At 36.7% G+C, this 13,053-nt stretch overlaps 1 protein-coding gene across 1 annotated transcript in view; it reads right to left on the bottom strand.

The window, feature by feature from the left end:
• LAMA1 (laminin subunit alpha 1) overlaps window positions 1-13,053 on the bottom strand; it is a 96,586-nt gene that overhangs the window by 37,670 nt on the left and 45,863 nt on the right. The window contains exons 15-27 of the mRNA XM_077784268.1: window positions 12,698-12,809; window positions 11,679-11,789; window positions 10,831-10,958; window positions 10,138-10,224; window positions 9,677-9,888; window positions 9,132-9,238; window positions 7,968-8,148; window positions 6,546-6,682; window positions 3,724-3,960; window positions 2,509-2,652; window positions 1,979-2,158; window positions 1,191-1,376; window positions 950-1,077 (exon numbers count right to left, since the gene is read on the bottom strand). Of these exons, the coding sequence (XP_077640394.1) occupies window positions 950-1,077; window positions 1,191-1,376; window positions 1,979-2,158; window positions 2,509-2,652; window positions 3,724-3,960; window positions 6,546-6,682; window positions 7,968-8,148; window positions 9,132-9,238; window positions 9,677-9,888; window positions 10,138-10,224; window positions 10,831-10,958; window positions 11,679-11,789; window positions 12,698-12,809 (1,950 nt within the window). The remainder of the gene's footprint in view (window positions 1-949; window positions 1,078-1,190; window positions 1,377-1,978; window positions 2,159-2,508; window positions 2,653-3,723; window positions 3,961-6,545; window positions 6,683-7,967; window positions 8,149-9,131; window positions 9,239-9,676; window positions 9,889-10,137; window positions 10,225-10,830; window positions 10,959-11,678; window positions 11,790-12,697; window positions 12,810-13,053) is intronic.

Here is a 13,053-nt window from a genome sequence, read left to right on the forward strand (position 1 = left end):
TCCATAATTTCCCATGCAAACATCTCAAAAACTGAACATTTTTAACTTATTTATGGGATTTAAGAACCTACAACCACAGACATCAGAAATTATTAAAAGTAGTAAATGTTGATCCCTCTCAGTCTGGAAGACTTCTCAAACCCACCATGCAAGAGTATGGAAAACTTCCCAAACCCACCATGCAAGAGTATGTAATTTTTCCTCAGAAATATCAGACAACTACATTTGTCTCACACAACAATTTTGGACATAGCTACCAAAAAGATAGTTGAGGGCACATGAATCAAAAATAGCACAAAATCCAGAGGGGGAAATCAGACCTCTTCAGAGTTGTGAAGACATACAAACATTGGGTTTTCATTGGATGCGCCTTTGCTTGTCTTTCTTGTTTCCAGGCTGACAGATGGAATGATAATAACCCATCCCTTCCATCTCATTAGTAACAGTTCTGGACAAAATAGTAATAAAATGCTACTGTTCTGAGGTAAGATGATGTTATTACCACTGCCCAGAGTGTTTCAAGCTACAGGAGACACCTAGATTGATTAAAAACCCAAGAACTCAGGGGACCATGTGCTTCAACTGAAAAAAGAAATAAATCAATATCCATAAAAATTAGATGGGAAATGAATATTTTAGAAAATATAAAATATTTAATTATATCATCAGTCCTGCAGAACACTGCACCAGCCTGTGCTCCTTTGTGTTTTTTGATATCAAAGTAAGCAGGAGACTCACTTAGTGTTTTACAAAAAAGAATACAAAAGGGATTCTGCTGCAATTAAAAGTTATAAATGTTTTCTTGTCAGAGGAAGAGCAAAAGTCATAAATAGGAAATTGCAAATTTCCCTGAGGTAAGTCTTTACTGTATATCTCAGTTGGGGCTATTTGTAAATTAAATTACAGGAAATGGATTACAATAAATAAATGCAATCAGAGGTTGCTTTACCTGCTTTGCTGTAATCCTTGGCCATAAGCTGCCTTGATAAGGATGTATTCAATATTGCTGAGCACAGACATGAAGTCAGAATGTAAGACAGGCTCATCAGACACAGAGTTAAAATACTTCCAAGAATCCTAGGGAAACATAACACATTTATTATTACTTTTTTTAAAATTTGTTATTAAACCCAGGAACATTCATGTTTACTTCAAGGTAATGCTATGTTCCTGCCTGTGTTTTGGCTTACCTCCTTCATTTCTACTTCCTTGTCAGTTCTTACTCCATTTTCTGGAGAAGGGATGTCTACATAGATGACTAACTTGCTGGTCTGACCTCCTTTCATTAGAATCTGTGGCTCAAAATTTGAGGTTCCAAAGCCATCCAAAGCATAAAAGGCAACAGTATATCTCAGCTTCCCTCCATAGGCCATGAGCTGTTTGGATTAAAAATTATTACTATTATTTATTCTAAGGTTCGAGCTACTAGTTGAAAATATCTTAAAATCATCTGTAGACCAGAAAACTGCCAGTCTATTGAAGAATTGGCAATAAAACAACTCAGTGGCTTTTCCACCAAGCTTAAATACATACTTCTAAAAAGCAGTCTTAGTTTCTTTACCTAGATCCTCTCAAGGTGTGCACTCAATTTTCATTCAATTCCTAAGCAATAGAGATTCCATGATCTAATATACTGATACACTGATTCTAGCATCAACATTGAAAATTCTTTTAGGTTTCTAAAATGAAACCAAATATATAATTGTTTCCTTTGAACAGAAACTGTGAAGTAATTATACATGGGTATTACCAATTTACAGAGTCAAGAAAAATCTTGTTAGGAAAGGGCAATGTAAATATATTGTTTGTGCTTGCTATATGTAAGTTCTATCACTAAATAGTTACAATATTATGACCTACAAGAATAGAACTAACACAGAAATATGTTATGAAGATAAAGTTACTATTCTAGAATAAAGGAGTGTCTATCGGACAACAAGGTTATCTACAAAGCATTCCAGTTATTTAATGTTCTTACCTGGTCTCCCTGAAACTGCTCTGGCAACTTCCAGTAAAATGTTTCTGTATTTAAATATTTTCTAACTATGGCAGCATCCAATAAAACATCCGGAAATTGTGAAAATACTCCTTCCACTGTTCCAGTCAGGTTACTTTGAGCTACTACATGCAGAATAGCCTGATCTGGAGTTAATGTTATCTGAAACACAAAAAGCAAAAGATTAATTCAACAAAATAACCTGTTAACAATTTTTCGCTGCTTTGAAACAGTCAATAGTCCATCTTAGAGTAGTAATAAATGCCCAATCCAAAAAACTGTTAAATACGTTTGATATTTACGTTTTTAAGAAGTGAAGAGTGAAATCCTAGGTTCCAGAAATAAGTGTATGACCTTTTACCATTTGCTTTCTTTTCTGTTCTGACCTCTGCCACTGGCCCCATAAGCCAGTCAGGACACTCAGCCTGATCCATTAAATGTGCACACCAGTGTGGCACCTAACATGAGGATAACAGCAAATTGTCTCTGTGTGCTTATATTGCTTTACTTACAGGAATTCGCACATGGTCTTCTAGTTCTGAACAAGAAGTAGACATTCCAAAACAGAAACATGGAGAACATCCTAGTGCATTGTTGGCAGACAGACCAAAAGTTCCAGGTTTACACTCACTGCATTGTAGACCAAAAACATTTTCCTGGAGGATATTTAAAAAAAAAAGTAATATTACACTCATAATACTACACTATATAAATGAAAGATGATTATTTTCTGAAGAAAAACTAGTTGTTACATAAACTACATAGAAGAATATCAATTATTGTATATACAATGCAGTACATTACTTTTTTCATTATTTTCCAACACTGTTTTGCTTTCTTTCTTAAAAAAAAACACCAAAAAACTACACACACACAAAACTCCCCACAAACAACCACAGAACATTTAAGTTAAGCTCATATATTTGACTAACAAAAATTAGCAGCTATGTATTTAGAATGAAGACAGAATTTCCTCCCAAACCTGCATCTGGAAAATGAGCTCTAAAAGCCAAATAAATTGCTCAGTATAAATAAGAATCAAGGGACCTATTCCCAAGTGTCTATTTTTCCACTCAATTCCCAGTTGGTAAGCTGAACCTCAAGAAACACCCAAAACTACAGTCAATGTCCACTGGTACCTTTAACCAGAGATTGGACAGACACCTATGAAGGCATAAATTTGTTGTCGTGAAGTAAGTTTTCTATCAGTCAGTTTTTCAAGAAATTATTCCCATCTTGCCAGAGAAATCTATACTATCTGTGTTTTTAATGTTTCCTTTCCTATATACAAGAATATCAGACTTCACTATTAGCAATATATCTGAGTTATTCTTAAGCACTTTGGTTGCAGCATAGGAAATTAATTCGAACTTGCAACATAAATGTATTTCAAAAAACACTGAGTCTCCATTTAGTATTTATTGTTTCTTCCTATCATTATAATTTGAATTTTCAAAAAAGCAGGCTGTATCATCTGAACTAATGTGTTGCTCTTAAACCTAAGAAAACCAAATGTGTATGAACAGAAAAACTTCACTGGTTTTCAATTTTTCCTGACTAATAGCAAGATCACAGAGAATCCTTTAGAATGATCTAGGTGTACTCATAAATGATGCAGATTGCCTTTTGAAGTCCTTTCAGCCTTGTATCTTCCTTGACTTTAATGCACTCAATGTCTAGAAAGCACTAATGCTTTCTGCTCCAGAAGGGGCTGAATAACTCGGTACCTTGCAGGTACAGACACCAGTTTCTTCTTCACAACCACAAACTCCTTCAGTGTCATTACACGTCTCTGCCTTGGTTCCACTCAAATCACAGTCGCAGGCTACACAGTCTGGGTAGTCCCTGTAGCCCAAGGCACACCTGGAACAGTCTCGTCCTCCAAATTCAATTTTGCACTGGCATTGACCTGTCAACACATTGCACTGGAAATTGGCTGAACCAGCACCGCTACAGTTGCAAGCCTTAGCGGAAGAGAAGAAAGGTTCATAAATAGCAGATCTTTAAAAAAAATTTACAACAGAAACAGTACAGTAAATTTAAAAATGACCCTTAAAACCCAATGTTTGTCAATAAATACTGTACAATAATAAAATGGAAGAAATTCCATACAAAAATGAGGATGTTTGATTTGTTTTTTAGCAAAGAACTACATTTCCAGTAAACAGTGGATGGCAAAAAGTTAAAAGCTTTGTTGGTGAACCAAAGGAGTTGAAGGAATCTGCTCCAGAAAACAAAAATATATCCAAAATACTTAATTTACAGTACTAGTAATTGAATACAGAAAGTAAATTAAATTATGTTACATAAACACTGAATGGAAGAAATCTGTATCATCACTTTATACATATAACAGAAAGGAAAATCTTAAAACTAACATTCTCTTAACGTTTCAAGAAGCTTTAATAGCTTTTGCATCTTCCTCAAGCTATTTTTACTATTTGATGAGGAACCAAAAATCTCATTGCATCCCAAAGGTGGGAAGCTCAGCATGCAATGCAGCTCAGTACCAAAGGAAAACTGCTTCCTGGCAGGGCATCCTTCACTATGCAATCAGTAATATGAATCGGTTATTACAAACATGCAAAGTGGGTGTACTTTATTTGTCATTCTTTTTTGAAGCAGTCTGGATTAGCCTTCACTCTTAATTTCTTATCTGTAGTTACTTCACAAGCCCAATTCTGGTCTGTGGTTATTTCTAACTGAACAGGAAAAAAGTACATTCCATCTATCATCATCTACTGTGAGCATTTTCCCTGAGTTAATTTTCCTCATCAGCTCTCTTTGAGATGAAAAAGTCTTTACCTTGCCAAGACCGTTATGTCAAGACCCACAAGTTCTAGAAGAATTGCTGTCTATCCTTTAGCATTCTTCACAATTTTGCTGGTTACCCACAGCACTCTTTGTATTAAGCATTTTTTACTCTAGCACTGGGTACTGTAATGCTTAGTTTTATACAATTTACGGTCACACAGGTTGACGACTTTGGCTCTCAGGTGTCAGTAAAGGCCCACAGCTCTGAACATCAAACTCTAAGATATAATAATTTACATGTGTTCAATCTCTAGCTACTTGTGATAAAGATAAATAAAGACTCTAAGATACAACGCACTGTGATGCCAGCACACATGAAAAGGATTGTAATCTAAAAAAGACTATAGGTCTGCTACACTACTGCACCCAGAAATGGATACTAAAGATCAAGAAACCTCTAGAAACAGTGCCAGGTAAAGTAACCACTTGTGCTGCAAAACCAGACAGTCTGGGCTTCTCAGCATCTCCCCATCCATGTAGAGAGTACGCAGAGTCTCTCCTGGGTTTGCCAAAAGACATTGCTCCTGATCTTAAGCTACCACATCTGACTATTCAGCATAGGGACTATCCCCCTGTTGGGACTATTATCTGGAGATCACTTTACTGTCTGTTGCATCAAGAAGGGATCTAAAATACTTTAGAGTACTTCACATTCATTACCGCGATGCTGCAACAAAAAGGAATGATAAATAACCTAGAAAAAGTGAGCAACTGCATATGACTGCATTTAATTGCACCTGATCATGGGAAAGTGCTGTGGAATCACCCTATGAAACGAACACCTGAAAGGAAATGCAGAGACCAGCACATTGTATTTGCAGTACATTAGGTAAGAATGACAGTAAGCTGACCGCTAACAACACCGTGGTTTAAAGACCAGTTGCCAACTATGTTACTATAAATCACTAAGATGGTTAACTCTGAAGACTTATTAGGAATACTTTATCACCCTTACTCTAAAAAATTAAAGAGAGAAAAAGAATACAAATTTATCTGACACTTAAGTACTCACTGCATGTAATGACAGCCCTTGTCAAGTTGATTATATTTGTGGTTTCTCCACTGAAGTTAGCCATTTCATTCATGTGATTGAGGCTTTTAAAAATCTCAACATTTAAAAAATATTTTGGACCAATGCCATATCTGACAGGAATTTACTGCATGAACCTAAAGGCATAAATGGTTGCTATTCCTTGGATTTGCACTGACTTCTCATTTTACTGCTAAATCGTAAGTATTAAGCTGAGATAATGGGAACTACCATTATTCCACACATTAAACATTAATTCCGTTATACCATTTAAATTATAAATTTTCAGGAAAAATGTCTTCAGTAACTTTCAAGACACTTCCAATGTTCTTAAATCTGTAACATTATTACTTATTGATTTGCACAGAAAATATGTCCCCAGTTGCCCCTTGCTGCTATAATTCTGGTTTAGTACCACTGTTTAAACACCTAAATGTTAGAATACACATCTCACAATTTCAATGTGAACTATGCACCTATCCAGAATAAGCACTCTGATAGTATTTTCAAAGACAGCTCTCTTAGAAGGTTCTGCAATAAACATTGTGCCCTCTGTTGTTTTGCTGTTTTTTGTTTCAATGTGAGCATGGTACATAACACTGAGACAGAATAAAGATCTTGGTTCTCAAAAAAAGAGTCCAATTCTGACATTTCCATAAGGCAAACTGCTTTTAACAGCCATGGCTTTTCACCCAGCCTACATACCTTGCAACCAAGTTTAGGAGAAAGTCCCCAGTAATTTTCTTCACAGAGTTCACACTTTTGTCCCTGAGTGTGAGGGGGACAAATGCACTGGCCAGAATCAGCATTACAGTTGTTTTGAGTATGGGCACAGTCACAGGCTGCAAGAGAAACAAAACCAAATGGTAACTTTATCTATCTTATTTCAACTTTATCACTTTACTACAGAGAAAAAACTCCAAGACCACCAATTATCTTTCTTTGCTTATGCAGTACATTTGTCTGTTCCACTAGAAACTTCTTGTCGTCCCTAATCACTGAGAAAAACCATGACCACAGTGACATTTCATCTTTTTGATGGAAGCCCATTATTGCTTATTGACTTAGCCTATTTGGTGTTTCAAAAAGCAGTGCTGTACTTCCACAGGGGGATCAACAAGATCAAACAAAATTACTTCTGGAGTAGAGTACATTTGTAGGAAAATTTTTCTATTATAGACAACATAAAACTCATCAGGAGATAAGCTAATGTTCTCAAGCAGGTGAAAGGAATGATCTCAAGAATTGCTTATTGAATAATAGGGAGAGATAATTATTTTTATAATAACTAACTATTGCAGGATGCACTTGGCTATTTAAGAAACAAAATACTATTCCAGTTAAAAAGCAGAATTTCAAAAAAGTTATCTTCTTAATCTTTTTGGTAACATTTAAGTAATTTCCAACAGTCAAATGGTTAAAGGTACCCAAGGGATCTTTGATTCTTAGTATAGACAAAGTATATTAATTTCAAAACAATCTTATCACCATCTCACTGCATATTTCATTTTAATGTACTGTTTGAGACATGAGAAAAGTGGTTTTATCTGGCTGGAGAAAAGGCAGGCATTCCTTTAGCTATACTGTACTGAAAAGGGCATCTTACTAACATGAAAAATCAGGTTTTGATGGCATATTCTCCTTTTAGATGAACAATTTCTTCCTTATCATGACTAAAAATTGCACACAGACAGGTGATGATGGGAAAATAGACTCAGTGACTTTTTATCGAAGTATGAAACACATATTTAAGAGTTAAATGAAAAAAAAATAAAGTAAAAATCTTTAGAAGTAGATCTTCACCTTCCCAACTGCAGAAAAAAAGGTTTCATTCTCTTTGAAGGACTGAAGGGTTTTGTAATAAAGAGACAAAGGAGCCATTGAGGATGTAATATTTCTCTCACGCACCCTTTATGAGTTATTTCATAGTCACCACCTTTTACAAGGAGTCACACAGTAAGCAAAGAAACATCTTGCTCCCTAGCTTAATCAAAGCATTAGTAGACCTTCCTACAGATTCTTCTGTATTGTCATCAAAACAACTGACCTTTGCCAGAGTTCAACATACAATATGGTGCTGAAAGAAATTCCAGACCAGCTCTGGAAGGATCATGGATTAGAGCTTACGTGTGCAGCCACCATCCTGGAACGCATAAAAGCCATGAGCACAACGATCACACTTCTCTCCAGCCACTCCTGGCACACAGTGACACTGCCCCTGATGATTGCAGTCCTCGGACACCGAGCCAAACTGACTGCAGTTGCAGGGAACACAGCCAAGCCCAGTAAGCAGCCCATAATACCCATTCTGTTGGAAAAGAAATAAATAGATTTGTGCTGTTCCATAAATTTTGAAAACACTACAATATACACTCTTGTTTTCTCTTGTTTACTCCCCATGATGTCTGACCTGCATGAATTTTGGCCAGCACTGCATGACTGCTGTGGAAAGACTCCCTGGTATTATGTCTTTACTGTTGCCAGATATAAATCAATATGCATTTGGGTGAAAAACTCAACCCTGAAATGCTCTCATGGTCCTCTAATCTCCCAAGCAAGCCACTATGTTTTAAAGCCTGATGTTATTCTAATTTAATCTTCCAAGCAAGCCACTATGTTTTAAAGCCTGATGTTATTCTAATTTAAAGACTTGCATGAGGGTGAGGCTGGGCTGTGCTGATCAAAGACCTATGACTATGAATGAAAGCCTGGAACAGGGCAGGTCAGTGACCCAGTGTACGTGCACATTCATTCAGGTGGGCCAGCACAAAAGGCAGTAACTGGGCACAGATCTCCTGCTCTGGTCTCTGATGTAGTTCTACACTTAGCATACACTTGAAACTGCTGGTTTATCTCACCATTAAATATCTGCTTGGTGTTATAGCAGGCCTGCCTTTCAGTTGCTGTTTAACCATGATGTATGTATTATCACCAAACACATTTCTTCAGATATTCCCTACTCAGATTTCATTTCACAGAAGCACTGCTCTGAGATCCCTTCAGGTATGTTAACAGTGTTTGGTTTGGTTTTTGACCGCACAGCACCAGCCTGAACAGCCCTATGCAGGAGGGTGCTGAGTCAATTACATAGCTTCACATCTGAAAGGAGCACATGCAGAGCAATTTTCAGCCACAAAAACCTCTGCAGATAAACTTTGGTCTCCACTCCACAGGCCCCTCTCCCCCAAACCTATTTGCTGCTATTCTCTGTGTCTGCTCAAATCAAAATCTATAGATCAGGAGAAAGATAAGAAAACCTATAAATTAGCAACAGGCAATGTATCTGCTTACCAAGCATTTATCACATTTTTCTCCAATTACATTTGATTTGCAGGAGCAGACACCTGTCTCATGTTGACAAGTACTTGAAAGGGAACCATTCACATGGCAGGCACAGGCTTGTGTTCAGACAAAAAGAAATCAAATTAAAAAATTATTTATGTGTATCTATAGACATCCATTATTATACAGAATTCAAAATCTGGTATAGGATGTGTTTCATCTGTTTATATCCTACAGATGCTAATATACCACAGAAATGCCTGTGCATTTGGACTAAAACTTAAAAAAAAACAAAACACCTCTGAATAGCTGTATTTGAAAAGTTTTTTTCTTCCAGCCCTATATGTGACATTCAGAAGTAGGAAAAACCCTAACAAAATACATTCTCCTCCCCCAGCCTAACCCAGCCCCAGAGTTTTCAACCTGCACTTGCCAACTCACAACTTGAAGGTCAACTCTTTCAGCAAAGATGCACACGTCCCCATCTGTCTTGCACGTGAACACTACACTTTTGTGTTCTTTAAATGTTGAGAGTAATAAAAATAACAACTTACCACGACAGTTCCTGTCAGTCACTGCATCCCCATAATACCCATCAGCACACTTTTCACAGTGGTGACCTGCTGTGTTCCCCAGACATTTCAGACACTGTCCTGTGGAGGGATCACAGTGGCCCTCTTCTTGAGGGTTTACATTGCCATTGCATTCACAAGGAGCACACGACTGTCCAGGCATAAAAGGATTCCCATAGTAACCATTAGCACACCTGCAATAGAGTTTAAAAACCTTATCAGCTGGAGCGTGGTCATGTCATACACTCCCCTCAATGAAGGGAGACCTTCCTTTTATATTTTAAACTAAAGTGTCTCTGTATTACAATGAAAGACAAAATAATATGGAAAATATTATTAGGAATGCTCTGTACATGCGCTATGAACAATATAAGGAAGATAAGATGATCAACACTTAGTGATGGCAATGATATAGATGTTTCACCCAAAATTAGTGTACATACCTTTCACATTGAGAACCAGTGTAGCCTGGAAGACATTTGTCACAGACAATCCCACCTTCTTCACTCAGCTGGCAAGTGGGACTGAAACTATTAAGAATAGTTATGGCAGTTTGCATCAATTCACAGAATCATAAGACTTCTGCAAATATTCAATATCCGCCCTTCCTTGCATATCTTGCTATATGAACACACAATCGCAATTTTTCCTAGTTTAACAACGCTTTTAACATTAGAATGTGTCAAAAAAAAATGTATAATTTTCAAAAACTCTTGGGTTTTTTTTCACCTGAAAAGCAAGATTTTAAAACTTCCTAAATATTTGGTTTTCATTCAAGCAAAGCAGTGCAATTACTGTACTGAGTTCCTTTTTTAGATACTAGATACAACACTTCTGTCTTTCTACTGTTTTCTTAAAAAACAAGGAAGATAACCATGGCTTTTGTGCAAAGTTCAAGGACAGGTTGAATTATTACTTTCACCCACTGTGCAAAATCATACCAGTTCACTCAGCCTGTTTTAGCTCAGTCTATATATTTGTCTACCTCAAAAAATAATGTTTCTATGAGATATAAGCAAATAAAGATGAAGAAAAAAATTCCTTTTCTATCACCTTCAGATGTCATGACATTTTTATTTTTCTCACTTTCTGGTTTTGCTGAAGATGCAAAAGACAGTCTTGCATAAGAAGCTTACTTGTTTGCAGCAGAACTCAGAGGACATGCACAGGGCTGGCAGTCCTCACATGTTCCTTGGGATGGATTTCCATAGAATCCAGGCAAGCACTGATCACAGAAAGGTCCTGTTGTGTTATGTTGACAAGCCTGTGAGACATGGAAAAAATCTTTTTGTATTTTCTGTTCATGGTTTTTTGGCCCCTGAGGGATTCCTAGAGCAGACTGTATGCAGTATGACATCCAAGGAAGCCATTCTTCAAGCCATGAAGAACTTCCTAGAACCCTGAAAGTAAGTGTTGGATTTTTTTTTCTGAGTTATGACAATCCTGATGGTTTTTTCCGACATTTTAGAATATATTTTATGAAACCAGGTATATTATTTATACACATACTTAAATGTATTTCACACATTGCACACATTTGCAGTAACAAACATATATAGTTTTCACTGGTGTTTAGCCATTTTATTCCAGTAACGTTAAATTTTCAGAAGAGATCTGAGAGCTAAATTTTTTCTTCACAAGGTAATGTGCAATTTCCACTCGTGTTAGTCATGGAAGATGCACATATATCTGCAAGCAGATATTCACTGCTTCAATTTGTTCCTTTCGGGAACCTGCAGAAAACAAAATCAAGATTTTTATCAGCCAGTATATGATGGCATTTTTATATTAGTTCTGACTATTCCCCACTTGAAATGATAAACTGAAATAAATTGTTTATTGGAAAACACAATAATGGAGTCTTGAAACATACTCTGAACTAAACAGTGAAAACCGACAAAAATAAACATTTGGTACCTATAGTTTGAAATTATGCACACTAAATAGATGCTTGAAACACAGAACACTTTGAAGGATGACTTACAAAGCAAACACCGTGAATGTCACACTCAGTTGCATGTCCATTGCACTTGCAGGGTTGACAAATACCTCCAAAGAGTATTCCATCCACACGGTAGTACCCAGGGAGACAGGACTGAAAAGAAATGAAGGGGAAAATAGCAGTAGCATTATGTGTGTTGAAAATACACTTCAAAACTTTTTCAAAGAGTGTGCTTCCTACCACCCACCATCCAACCCATTCACACTGTGGTAAATGAATGCTCTTTCAACCCTATTGATGTCACTGTAGCTCTTTTCAAGTGGTTGGTTTTTACTTGCACTGGATAAAGGGGATAAGAATTAACTCCATCAAACTTTGATTAATCCCTTTGTTCCCTGGAGGCATGAAAGTTAACTTTTCTGTGGTTTAATATGTGAAATTCCTTATTATGGGACAATAGAACAGATATTCTACCACCTCTGTAGAATCATTAACAATGATATAGCACAATTTCAGTATTTTCATACTTAAATTATTTGTCAAAATAATGTCTGCTATTCTGCAGTAGGACTGTGCCTCTCTAAATCTTCTATTTACAGATACACAAGACACCACCTTGCACAATGCATTTCACCCCTGTGGGCTCTTCCAAAAGCTAGCATTCCTCCCTGCTAAGATTCCTCATTGCCTCCATAAACTTAATGGCACATAATAAGAATAAACTGAACATGATCCAGCTCCAGAAAAAGTGCTATTAATAAGTAAGAGAAGCTCAAAATATCTTTACAGAGTTTTAATAGCTGCTTCCTCTTAAACACTGATATTCTGAAGCACATCATCATCTTTTAGTGCCATGAAAAATAATTCAATAAATAAGTTTAAAATGCCATTTAGAGTATCTGAAAGAAAATACCTTCAGGATTGCATGAAGTATAGTAGGCAGCAATTCACCAAAGAAAACACACTTTAATGGTAGTTTAATTAAAGGCAGCCTGCCTTTAAACCTAGATCCTTTGCAATAGGAGATAATTTTGCATACACAAAACACTGTAAGAGATTACCTCACAGGATAATCCGGTGTAACCCTGAGGGCATTCACAGAATTCTACATCTGGTGCTGAAGAAAGATCTATAACATTTGCACTTGCAGTATCCAGGGTCACGGAGTCCAGCCTAAGGTTAAACAGGAAAACATCACATCCTTTGTTTCCCCAGACTTATCTTCAGCAGGACAGTTTGCTTCTGGGGAAGTAACACCAGTGAGCACTGCTCCCTGGCAAGGATAACTGAGGAACAGGCACAAATCTTTAAGAAGTGTGTGATCATACTCTTATCACAGCATTTGCAGATGTCTCCTGTTATCATTATTGTTACTGGAAGAGACAACCTCCTCAGCCACAAGTAAAATTTTTGTAAG

The sequence above is a fragment of the Lonchura striata genome, chromosome 1, assembly GCF_046129695.1.
Source record: "Lonchura striata isolate bLonStr1 chromosome 1, bLonStr1.mat, whole genome shotgun sequence".
Classification (NCBI taxonomy): domain Eukaryota; kingdom Metazoa; phylum Chordata; class Aves; order Passeriformes; family Estrildidae; genus Lonchura; species Lonchura striata.